The 13,498-nt window shown below is 36.0% G+C and overlaps 1 protein-coding gene across 3 annotated transcripts in view; it reads left to right on the forward strand.

Moving 5' to 3' along the window:
* corn (microtubule-binding protein cornetto) overlaps positions 1-13,498 on the forward strand; it is a 342,761-nt gene that overhangs the window by 321,796 nt on the left and 7,467 nt on the right. For all 3 annotated transcript variants that reach the window (XM_075364903.1, XM_075364904.1, XM_075364905.1), the window contains exons 11-12: positions 4,681-5,035; positions 6,321-6,453. In XM_075364903.1, coding sequence (XP_075221018.1) covers positions 4,681-5,035; positions 6,321-6,453 — 488 coding nt within the window. The remainder of the gene's footprint in view (positions 1-4,680; positions 5,036-6,320; positions 6,454-13,498) is intronic.

Genomic DNA, 13,498 nt, shown 5'->3' on the forward strand with positions numbered 1-13,498 from the left:
TTTATCGATATATATAGAAGTTTTGGGAAAATTTAGTACTTTCTAACCGGATCCGAATTTTCGGATGATAATCGTAAATATATCGTTAACGGTCGGTCCTAGCGCTCTGATATTTTTTCTCGACCCCCTGGACGATAACCCTATTCGCTTTCAGCGGTACCCGTCGGATAATAATATTTTCAATTACCCCCGGGGTGCCGTGCGGAAATTCCGGAGCGGGAGCGATGGTGTTCCACCGTAATATCTCGGCAACCGCTCGTCAGATTTTCACGAGTCAAACGGCGTACGTATCAGCAGATCGAGCCCTACCTGTTTAACCCATCGGGTAAAATCTTGATCGACTGGATCCTTGGTAATACAGAAATTAGATCGTTTAGTCCTATGTTTTGATCGCATCCATCCACCGTTAAATGTACCGACCCGATTTTTCGCTAAATACGCTCAAACGTGTGCGCTAGTGCAGCTGTAAAGTATAAACTTGTGAAGACTAAAAAGTACAAAATAAAAAAAACATAACCAATTTTTTTTAAAGCCACTCTTAAATTAAACGCACTAAAATGTAAAAAATAATTTTAGGACGGTGTCTCACAACGGCTTTGACAAGTTTTGATGGTGATATGTAAGATTATGTGAACGTCCCATCTTCAAATTAAAAATTTGATGTTTTTGCCTATTTTTTTGATGGCCTAAAGAGCGGGTGCAAACACGCATAAGAAAAATTTGCACAAGTTAAGAGATATAACTGCACTTCGTGCCGTACTGAAAACAAACATCTTCGGTTAAAGTAACAACTCAATCGACCAGGTGTGAGATTTGGCGAGCAATATCATCTTTTGCCGTACTCGGACCGTAGTTTTTAAAGGAACTGTGCCAGAAGATAAATACGTAGACGCGCTTAAAAGTTTCGAGGTACCAGCACTCATTATGTGTACTAAAAACATTCAAGAAATTTACTTCCACGGTGATACTGCACCGCATTACGACACTGCAGTCTGCGATTATTTGAATGAAACTGTTTTACGAAAGAACGACCGGTCGACGGGTAGATATTGACATCTCTCCACGTTCAACAAATATTACGCCGATGGATTTTTTCGTACAGGTGTCGTCAAGAAGTCTGTTTATTCTAGAAAGCCTCGTACTATTGACCGACTGAAAAATTACATTTACGACTCGTTCAATAATTTCGACTACGATAGAGAACTTTGCCGTAGAGTGTCTAACGGTGTTCCCAAAAGACCGCAAAAATGTAATTATGAAGATGGAAAATATCTTGAACGTAAAATCTATTTATAAATATCGTCTGTAATAAGTAAAATAAAATAAATTCAGTACTTTTATAAAAAGTGTCAAATGAGTTTTGCTACACTCTGTATTGCTTTACTAAATCATAAATGTAAATGAATTCTCCGGTGTAAATTCTGATATTCTACTTGCGTTATGTGACATTATGTCCTTGTATATACACATACACGTACATTTTTAAACGTGATTCGTTTTTACTTCCTTGTACGAAGTATACTGATCGTGAAAAACCTACCGGGTTACTCTAGTGGTGAAGCGCCTTCGTAAATCAACTGATTTCGAAGTGGAGAGTTCTAAGGTTCAAATCCTAGTAAAGTCAATTACTTTTATACGGATTTGAATACTAGATGGTGGATACCGGTGTTCTTTGGTGATTAGGGTTCAATTAGCCGCACATCTCAGGAATAGTCGAGCTGTACAAGAGTGTACTTCATTTATACTCCTACCTTACGGTGGTTCCGGAGGCTAAATAGAAAAAAAAGTGATCGTGAAAAATTTCGGTTTTCAGATTTCAACGGAAATATCCATTTTGACTAGTTTTGGCGTGACGCCTGTACGTATGTATCTGGCATAACTAAAAACGATTAGCCGTAGAATGTTGAAATTTTGGATTTAGAAATGTTGTAACATCTAGTGATCCACCTCCCCTTTTGATTGCAATCGACTGGATCGAAGCTGTCCAAAAAAGTCCAAAATTCAAAAAAAAAATTTGATTTGTAGTTTTTCAAAACTGCAGTAATAAGTCTTCATCGAGAGCTTTTCAATGATATATCATAAGTGATATTTATTTTCACTGGTTACACAGTTATAGCCAAATAAAAGTTTAATCGATGAACTTTTATGATCTTACAAGGAGACGGTACATCGGTTCGAATTCGACTTCATATACATATATTTTTTTTAATTTAAATATATTGATTTATTAGTAACTGTTTTATTCCATAGAGAAAGAATATACGACTTTCTGTCCGTTTTTCTTCAATAAAAAACCCAATTTTAAACGTTTTTATTTACTTTTTGTTGTCTGCATTTCCATTAATTTTCTCAGAATTAAATTCTCTACAAGTTTTCTTACTAAATCTTCCTCATTTATTAGTCATTTAACAAAGCTGTTGTACTACAAACCTAAAAAATCCCTTTCGGCACGCCGGAAGGGTACTAAGTAGGGGATAAAAAAGATTTCCACCTTAAAGTTAAGAGAAACTTCAAATTTACTCGATACGATAACGGTTGCATGTTTAGCTTACGACAAGCCCCATCTTCTTACAATTTGGTCATCCCTTGCCGTAAGGGTTGGTCATGTCAAAAATTGTTACAGATAAAAGTTTTAGGTAATGTGTAGGGGACTAATGACCGCTTTAAAAAGATTCGATACTGTGCCTATCAAGTATGATCTTTTTGTCATCAAAACTCCACTTTTCTACATACACCCTGGGCCAACGGTTTATGATTTCAAAAAACTTTACTTAGATAAGTTTAATCTAAAGAATAGTAGGAACTTTAAACGAATTCGATATTTTACTTAATAAGAAAGTTATAGCGATATATATTTTTTTTCGGAAAACCCCTTTCATTTTTACCCCCATGGCCCGATTTTTCCTAATAACGAACTAGACCGACATTTTCGGTCATTACTTTTTGTGTATCAATTTGAAAGTGATTGACGGAAAATTACGGCAGTTATCGTGACCACAAGAAAGTGAAATATATATAAAATTTTGAACTGACGGTGGTTTTGGGATCTGGGAGATGAAACTTGAAGATATGTCAAAATTTTCCGTAAGTCGAATCATGGTACCCATTACAATAGATAGCTTTCTTATGAAATTACCTAAAAGAGAGGTCGACCATTCCTGAGAATGGTTAATTGAAACCCAACCAAATAAGAACACCGGTATCCACGATCTAGTACTCAAATCCTCATAAAAGTAACTGTCTTTACTAGAATTTGTACCTTAGAACTCTTGACTTCAATATCAGCTGATTTGTGATGATAAATTGTAACTACTACACCAACCTGGCAGGTTAGATGACATGAACCGCTGACAGAAAGCTACACGTTTTCCAGTGTCTACAGGTAACAAGTCGTAACAATGCGACTTCTGTATGGACACATCTTTAAACATTTGGGCAATGCCATGTTGGCATTATCAACGGAAAGACCAGACCGGTTAGATAGACGTCGCACAGACTTCTTGGGACTAAAAATATACATCTAGTTTTAGTACATACGATCGACCCCTTTTGGCTGCATCAGCAACATTCCTTTTCTCTTGGATGCAGGACTTGTTTGGTGCATCCACACCATACTTTTCTGTGAAGGCATTCTGGGTTTGGGCATAACTGACATATCTAATGTATTGGTAGACAATGAATATTTTCTGCTGCATTTTTCAGCTCTTTCTTTTTCCTGTTTAGCCTCCGGTCATTGTCTTTCAGATAATGAATGAGGATGATATGTATCAGTGTAAATGAAGTGTAGTCTTGTACAGTCTGAGTTCAACCATTCCTGAGATGTGTGGTTAATTGAAACCCAAACCAAAGAACCCCGGTATCCACGACCTAATGTTCAAATCCGTGTAAAAATAACTGCCATTACTTGGACTTGAACGCTGGAACTCTCAACTTCCAAATCAACTGATTTAGGAAGACGCATTCACCACTAGAGCAACCCGGTGGGTTGCATTTTTCAACCCATTTTACTTCAATTTTCCTCAATTAAACCTTCAAGAAAAGAATGAAACAATCTTCCATAAGGTTACATTACTTTTTAACACACTGTACTTGTTAATTTGATGGTTTTAATGAAACAGAGACAGTGTTGTTTTCTTTTGCTACGTAACTCCTGCAAGATACCGTAAGCATCAATGCAATATTTATGAAATACGATCTAAGATTTAACATCACAGTTACCTGTTGTTTTAGTATTTGAAAATGTTTTTTTGGCAGACCGTTTCAATGCAGTAACCTATTCTATACAGAGTGTTTCTAAAATGTTGAGCTGGTTATACTTTTTCAGATTCTACTTATAAAACTAAAGAAAAAATACCCTTAGGGAAAATGACAATTTCTCCTTCGTTCTACCACTATCCACCATTTTGTTATTTTTATATAAAAATTTTATCTAAAGTTCAGATAGAGGAGGAATCACATTAATATTTGGTAAGCGTATAATAACCGTTTAATATTTGGTATTGCTTCACTATAGATGCTATATCGACGGGAAAGTAAAAGTAAACATTTTCCTTAAAGTTTTTTGTAATGCAAAACACGTAAACCAATAAGCACTAGTAATATGATATCCACATATTCAGATCATTTTTCTTTTATATTCTTTTCATACAGATTATTCATTTCTTTTTTCTTTTGTTTCAGAAAACTCATCAGAAAGCGAACAAATGCTTAGTTTAGAACCAGAACCGCAAGCATTTAGAAACAGAGATGTTACATGCGATTCATCGCCAGAAAAACGATTATCGATCGCATCAGTCGATGATTTTGAACCATCTGCTTTAGTAAATAGTGAATCGTTACAGAATTTAACAGAAGCAATATTAAAACGACAACAAGATGAGAAAAACGAATCTGAAAATAGCATTGAATTCCCATCCGTTTTACCGGCCTCAACACTTGTCGATCAAGTTATTGAAGTCGATAATTTAATTACTCGATTACTTAAAGTTTTGCGTATCATACAAGTTGCTAATGAGCAGTCAGTTAGAATCAAAACGTAAGTGAATTTAATTAACTACATCTATTTTATAATACAATATTTTTTCATTGTACTGTACTAAACGACATTTGTCTGTGTGTCCTCAGCTTAGCACTGGGATTTACTGATCACTAGCGGAGAATCCCAGTTCGTTAGTACATATGTCATGGTGGTCAGGTGTATACTTGTTATATTATCCAGCCTCATGCAATCGGATGAATGGTATAGGAGCGCATATAGGACAAGCAAACAAATATAGTTGCATACCATACAGACTTATATACTTGCAGACCCAACCCAGCAATGCTTCGCTATTGCTAGATTTGAGTATATATATATATACACATAGATTAAATGAACATAATTGAAACTTTGATAAAACATTACCAAAATGAACATTACGGAATTCACAAAATTTAACGTTTCACTTTATCCCCTTTTCAGTTTTTTCACCCTTTTCCACTGTTTTCCCTTCCCCATTTCCCCCTTTCCTGTCTCCATTTTTATTTTTTCCTTTTCCCCTTTTACCCTATTTCCCTTTTTACTATGAGTAAATCAGTCAACTAGCTTTTGTTCTATAGTGGATAAACATACGAACATTGCCCTTTATATAAATAGAAGAAGAAATTCTGTTTGTATATTTTTTGTGTGTTTCGTAAATATCTCGACACCGGCGTCACCTAGTGGGTATAGTTTTTGATAAATTTTTTTTTTCATGTGACTAATATATATTCTAAATATGTGCCAAATCAGATCACAAATGCAATTTTTCCAAATATCTCAACCCCAGCGCCATCTACCAGATCTTTTGTTTTTGCCAAGTATTTCTTTCCATGTAACACATATTCTGAATATGAGCCAAATCAGACAATAAATACAATTTTTCAGAATATTTTGAGCAGGTCTAAACTAATTCAGAAACCTTTGCAAGCGCGCGCACAAAAATTCACCAAAGTTTCACAGCAATCAGATAAATGGTGTAGAAACACATAAGGGATAAATGAACAAACATTGAAATATATATATAATATTTGTACTAGAGAAGTAGGTATTTAATTTTAGTTTGAAATATCAGGAAATCATATTTTTTTTTAATCGGCCATCACCTTCCTACTAATCGATTTCAATTTTCTGTGGGCCTTCTATCACCCACCTTGAAGGCCTCCAGCACCCACAACGAGGCATTGTCATCCGCTTTCAAAACGAATGGTCTACACTTATAGACCATAATTTAACTGAACAGTGGGAAAACTTAACATTTTTTAATAACATACACCTATTAATTAATTTTTTTTTTTAATAGGTTGCAGTTATCTGAGCGGTTAAATCAGAAAGAAGATGAACGACAAAGTGCTGAAGAAGTAATAGAAAGATTAAAGGAAGAATTACATCAATTACAGTCGCAATTACAATGCGGTGAAATAACTGATAATCAGGTAATTTATAATATATCTCTAATGTGACATAATTAAATAAACAAATTTGTGTTTCAGTAGTCTCGCTTTACCTTTTTTCTTTGTATAAGTACTACACTAATAATCAAGTACGTTTTTTTTCCCTTTAAACCCGTTGCATTATCTGTAAATAAAATCCAGTAACTTATGTCAGAGTATATTAATGGTCATTTTCATAATTTCTGTTCTAAATCTATATCTTTATTTTTATTATTATTATCCCACACTTTCACAGCTTTTACATTTGCCACTGACATTCCCTAAACTCGGAGTAATTTATACCAACATGATTAGGCTTGCTATTGTTGACTAAGTGCCTTCCGGGCAACATGGCAGGTGTCAATTATCACGCTCCTTTGCATTAGCATGTGGGTCTTCAGTTTTTCAAGACTGTTTTGCAAAGTAGATGGTATTATTCCTTCTGCAGATATAATTATTGGGAATATATAAACTTCTTTTTGATTCCACATTTCTTTAATTTCAAAAGCAAGATCTGTATATTTCTGCAGCTTTTCATTGTATTTAGTGTTGATGTTGTTACTTGATGGGATGGCTGCATCTATTAGGAAAGTTACTTTTTCAATTTTATCAGCTACTACTATATCTGGCTTATTACAATTCCTTGGCTCCAGAAAATTTTTGCATTGTTGTTCTCCAAAAAGGAGGCTGGCTCATAAGTATAGTAGGGCCCTTTTTGAAACTGTAACTTGTATCTATTGCAGAGTTGTATGTGTACAATTTTTGTCACGTTGTAACTCCTGGTGTGCCCCGTCGGAGCTAGAATCGGACAGCCAGTGATTATATGGTCTATTGTTTCATTCTGTTGCATACATAGCCTACATTTTTTGTTATTTTCTTTAAGAATAAATCTCTTAAAATTTCTTGTTGCCAGTAATTGATCATGTATGCTACATATAAAGCCCTCCATCTTGGAATGTAACTTTCCTTGCACAAGCCAATTGTTTGAAGCTGCTTTGTCGACTCCTTCCTGGTTTAGATGGAGATTATATCTCCCATGCAGCTCTTTTCTTCCCCAATCTAGAATTTTATCTGCATTTCTCTCCTTCTTGTGTTCTACATGGTTAGTCCTGGCGGCTAGGTTTAATGGTGTATAGCTTTGGTCTGCCACTACAATGGCTTGATAGAAGGAGTGTTGACTGCTATGGAAGTAATCCCTTAAGTTTTCGTTCTGGCCATAGCGTAGATTTTTAAAATCTAGTACTCCTCTTCCACCCCTTCCTTTCTCAGGAGCGTGAATCTTTCTTTTGGCGAATGGATGTGGTGGAACTTTTCTTGGTAGAATATTTTTCTAGTGAGTCTGTTCGACTTGTCTAACTCTGCTTCACTGTATTTTATTATACCTAACGCATACATGAGTACTGGTACTGCATATGTGTTCACTGCCTTCACTTTATTTCCCCCATTAAGTTCCGATTTTAAAATTAATTTTAATCTCTTTTCATATGTTTTCTTAAGTTTTTCCTTAATGGCTTTGTGCTCCAATTTTATCATTACATCCACTTTTATCGCATCCTAGGTACTTGTACATATCCTCTTCTTTCATTGCTTGTATGCTACCGTGGGCCTGCAGGTCATAATTCTGCACCTGGTGGAACTTTTCCTTCACAATGGCGTTTATCTTGCATTTACTTATTCCTAGCTCCATTTTAATGTCTTCACTGAACATTTCAACAAGTTTGAGCAGTTGCTGCAGTTGATGTTCAGTCCCCCCATAAATCTTTAAATCGTCCATATAGAAATGGTATGCCAGTTTGTAATCTCCTGCTTGCGATTTTATATTGTAACCGTATCTTAGCTTCATTAACATGCCTGAGAGCAGGTTAATAGCCATACAGAACCAGAGCGGGCTCAGACCATCCCCTTGAAATATTCCTCTACTTACATTTATGGGTCCTGTTTGTATTTTTCTTGTTCCACTGTTTGCAATTAGTATCGTGCTCCAAGCACTCATTGTATGCATCAAGAACCTAATCATCTTTTCATCAACTTGATAGATTTCTAAGATCTTCGTCAGCCATGAGTGTGGCACACTATCGAATGGCTTTTTATAGTGTATATAGGCCATTCACAGATTTCTTTTAGTTCATCAGGCTTGTTTTGTGGTTACCGTATGTATGATTATTTGTTCTTTGCTCCCTCTCGCGGCTTTTGCACACCCCTTCTGCTCCAAATGGAGGACTTTGTTGGTTTCCAGGTGCTTGTATATTTTGTTGGCAATTGTTGTCAATAATTTATATGTTGTCTGAAGGCATTATTATTATTATTATCTTCTTTTATGACCGCATAGAATCACTTTATTCAGTCCATTATCTAAGTCTCTTCAATGGGACTGTTTGAACATTTCAGTCCTCCCAGTACATTTTCACACATTCTGATCTTTGTACCCTTTCTGATGTTGAAAATGTTCATGTTGTGAATTTTTTTCTTGTGAGTGTGAAACAAGTGTTTTTGTTCCTGATTAGTTTAATTTTATTTTTATCTGTTACGTCGTCTAGTGTAAGGTAAATTTCCTTCAGATCCTCTCATATTTTTCTGATCCATCTTGGTGTTTTCTGAGTCAAGATTGTATTATACTAGCCATTTCAGAAGTCTTAAATCTTACATCCTCACGATATATACAAAGAATCCATTTTTTTTTCTGTAACCTGCAACTCCATCCTTACGTATTGCTTTTCAGAGGATGAGATGAATGATTTGTAGCAAATGCCATGTGTGAAAATGCCATGCCTGACCGGGATTCGAACCTGGGACCTCCAGATGAAATACTGAGACGCTAACACTCGTACCACGGAGGCCGGCCATGTCCAAAGAATCCTAGTCTCTTACACACCGTATCATTAATGGTTTCTAACTCTTTGTACATGACTTTTTCGGGAACGATCCACCAGTTTCCATCTTTCTGGTAGTTTTTATCATTGCAGATTCTTCTTTCAATTTTCTGTAGTTTATCTTTTTTTTCCTGTTTAGCCTTTGGAAATCACCGTCAAGTATTACTTCAGAGGATGATATGTATGATTGTAAGTGAAGTGTCGTCTTGTACAGTCTCAGGTCGACCATTTCTGAAATCTGTGGTTAATTGAAACCCAACCACCAAACAACACCGGTATCCACGATCTAGTACTCAAATCCTTGTAAATGTTACTGCCTTTACTAGAACATTTACTTGAACATTGGAACTCTCAACTTTGAAATCAGCTGACTTGCGAAGACGCATTCACTGCTAGACCAACCTGGTGGGTCTTCTGTTGTCTATCTGTCTTTTATTTATTCAGGTGTTAGTATGTTTTTGCTGTATAAGTGGGTTCCGATTTTATAACTGTGTTATAGTGTCTTATTTTTGCGTTTATTGATAGATTTTTTTATTTTAAATATAACACGTTAATTTTTGAGCTTTAGCTAGTTTGTTTCTTCTTATTTGGATCGAGACTTTTTACATTTAGTTTGTTTGTTATTATTTCTTAAAGGCATTTAATATGTGTTACTGTTTTCATATTATTACTGTTTCTATTTTTTTTTTTTTTTGATGAGTCTGAGGAACCTGATTTACGAGCAAAGTGTCGAACTCACTAACAGATTCCGCAAGATGTTATTAAAAGTACATATGTGTGCCTGTGCCCTACTGACTAGACCTCATATCTCACCAATCCTTCCCTCCCTAGGGCCGGACCGCAGTTAAGCATCACTCAGCCCTGGGGGGATGCCTTTGAGCTCATGGGAACCAGAGTCGCTGTGCATCAACGTTTCCCATCCGCCTACTCATGGACAAATGACATCTCTGTAGAGGGCTGTTCATCATCCCCTTACTCTTCAACTTTGTACTCAGTTTTCTAGTCATTGAAAGCCATCTAATCCACATTCCATACCTGTTGCTTCTTTACACTGGAGAATTGGCTCTACAGTAGCCCAGTTCTTTTATACAGATTTGAATACGAGATCATGGATACCGGTGTTCTTTGGTGTTTGTGTTTCAGTTAACCACACATCTCAGAAATGGTCGACCTGAGACTGTACAAGAATACGCTTCACTTACACTTATCCTCTGAAGTAATAATACCTGATGGTGATTCCCGGAGGCTAAACAGGGAAAAATAGTATCCCAGTTCAGTTGGCTAAACAGCATATGAACAACAATAGTTTGTGGTTTTGTCCAGCCCAATCCTGAAAATTCCCTATCTTGCTTCCATTGTGGGCAGGCAAAAAATGTGTGTTTTGGTATGTATTCCTCTCCACAATAAGCACAACTTGAGGAGTCCTTAATTCAGAAACTATGTAGATATTCGCTAAAAATCCCCATGTCCTGACATGGAATTGCATCAGGTGAAAGTTCACCTCACCAAATCTTCATTTGATCCACGATTCAATGTTGGCGATCAAATTCCGCCTCCAGACGCTCTTGCTAATAGTTTCCCACTCACTTTACTGTTTACATAATAATAGTTCATATGCATTCGTCTTGGCCTTACCCTGATGGGTCCTGGTTAGCTGCAGGGCTCGTAAATAAATCTATGGAATGCTGGCCAGTACCTCAGCAGTTTCTCGCAAGATTGTCATATGCAGATGTTATCTTAACTGTTGCCCTCCACTGTTTACTTCATCTAATACTGTTTACTGTTTTTGGGTCATAATTTCTTGAATAATATTTTGAGGTCAGTTTTATTTGCAATGTTTAGAAGTTCTAAACCTGGAATAGACGGAATACCTGTAGAATTACTGCGCAGTGCAGGTGAGGAAGCGACAGATAGATTACACAAACTAGTGTGTAATATTTATGAAGAAGGAGAAGTTCCATCAGACTTCTAAAGAGTGTTAAAGTTATGATACCAAAGAAAGCAGGAGCAGATATATATGAAGAATACAGAAAAATTAGCTTAACTAGCCATGCTTCAAAAATCTTAACCACTGAATGTGAAAATAGGAAGAGAAAAGATTATGGAGGTAGAAGAATTTTGTTGTTTGAGAAGTAGAATTACTAAAGATGGACGAAGCAGGAGCAATATAAAATGCCGAATAGCACAAGCGAAACGAGCTTTCAGTCAGAAATATAATTTGTTTACATCAAAAATTAATTTAATGTCAGGAAAAGATTTTTGAAACTACATGATTGTAGCATCACTTTATACGGAAGTGAAAAACTTGGATGATCCGAGTACCTGACAAGAAAAGATTAAAAGCTTTTGAAATGCGGTGCTATAGGAGAATGTTAAAAATCAGACGGGTGGATAAAGTGACAAATGAAGAGGTATTGCGGCAAATAGATGAAGAAAGAAGCGTTTGGAAAAATATCGTTGAAAGAAGAGACAGACTTATAGGCCACATATTAAGGCATCCTGGAATAGTCGCTTTAATTTAAGAGGATCAGGTAGAAGGAAAGAATTGTGCAGGCAGTCAATATTTGGAATATGTAAAAGAAATTGTTAGGGATGCAGGATGTAGGGGTTATACGGAAATGAAACAACTGGCAATAGATAGGGAATCTTGGAGAGCTGCATCAAACCAGTCAAATGATTGAAGAAAAGAAAATGTAATTCAAGGTGTTTTGCAATTTTTAGTAGAGATTCTCTGTGGATGTAGTCATACGTTTTCTTGAAATCTACAAATGTTATCACCATGTTACTGTTTATTTCCTGTCGTAATCCATTATTTATATATTTATCTTTGATTGATATTGCTTTTTATGAAAATAATTTTCATTTATTTTTCATTTGATGCCAAAATTAAATTTTATACTTAATTTGATATTTAAACAGCCTATTAGAAACTCATTACTCTCTGTTAGGTCCAATGCTTATGACTTAATTGTATAATAATATCATCTTCAATACAAGAAAGAAAAGGCTGACATTTTTACACTATTATTGCAACGATTTTTGCATCGGAAGTTTACATTGGCCTACAAAATTGAAAAACCGATTTTCATCACATTTGAATGGCTGCCATTTTGTCCAGTCGAATATAAACAAGTTATACGTACCCTTATCTACAACCCCATGTACTTCCCTAAACTGTAATAAAAGTCTTCAAAAAAATCTACCTTCTTTCCATTCTTTCTTAATGTTAAGTATTGTTGATCTTTTTTTTATATTAATATACGAGGTGCGACAATAAAGTAATGAGACTGATTTTTCTTTGCAAGATGTGGCAACCCTGCAGCTTGCGTAGGCACACCATCTTTGACCTTGGTCTATAAGGTACTTCTAGTCCAAGCGACACATTGATGCAACTGCTCAGTCATGAGTTGTGCTGTAATAAGTGAACATGTTTTTGTGTCTCTAGTCACAGAAATGAAACTGCAAAATATTGCGCAACGGTATGCCATTTCTTTTTGCATTAAATTGGGTGAAAACGAGACGACGACTTATGGAAAGCTTCTACCATAAGTAAGCTTCTATGATAAGAAGGCTTTTGGAGAGGAGGTTATGTCAAGAGCTCAAGTTTTTCGGTGGCATAAAATTTTTAGTGAAGGCAGAACGAATGTTGAAGATGAAGACCGCAGTGGACGACCATCAACCTCACGGACAGATGTCAACTTGACCAGACGCGCGTGAAATTGTACGATCTGATCGAAGATTATCCATGAAAATGATTGCAGAAGAACTCAACATCGATCGAGAAACGGTTCGTCTAATATTAACTGAACATCTTGGTATGAGAAAGATTTGTGCAAAAATGTTCCCCCAAAAATCTCACACAACAACAGCGAGAAACACGGAAAAATGTGGCAGCCGATCTGTTAGAGCAAACGGAAATCAATCCAGATTTGTTGAGCCGTGTTATCACCGGTGATGAAGGTTGGTTTTTTCAATACGATCCAGAGACAAAACGCCAAAGTTCGCAATGATGCTCAAAGGGATCACCCAGACCAAGAAAAGCTTGCATGTCAAAGTCAAAAGTGAAATGCTTGCTTGTGTGCTTCTTCGATTCCAAGGGAATTGTTCATAAAGAGTGGGTGCCTCCTAGACAAACAGTTAACCAATATTTCTACAAAGAAAATTTAGAAAGACTTTCG

The sequence above is a fragment of the Lycorma delicatula genome, chromosome 4 (assembly GCF_047948215.1).
Source record: "Lycorma delicatula isolate Av1 chromosome 4, ASM4794821v1, whole genome shotgun sequence".
NCBI lineage: Eukaryota > Metazoa > Arthropoda > Insecta > Hemiptera > Fulgoridae > Lycorma > Lycorma delicatula.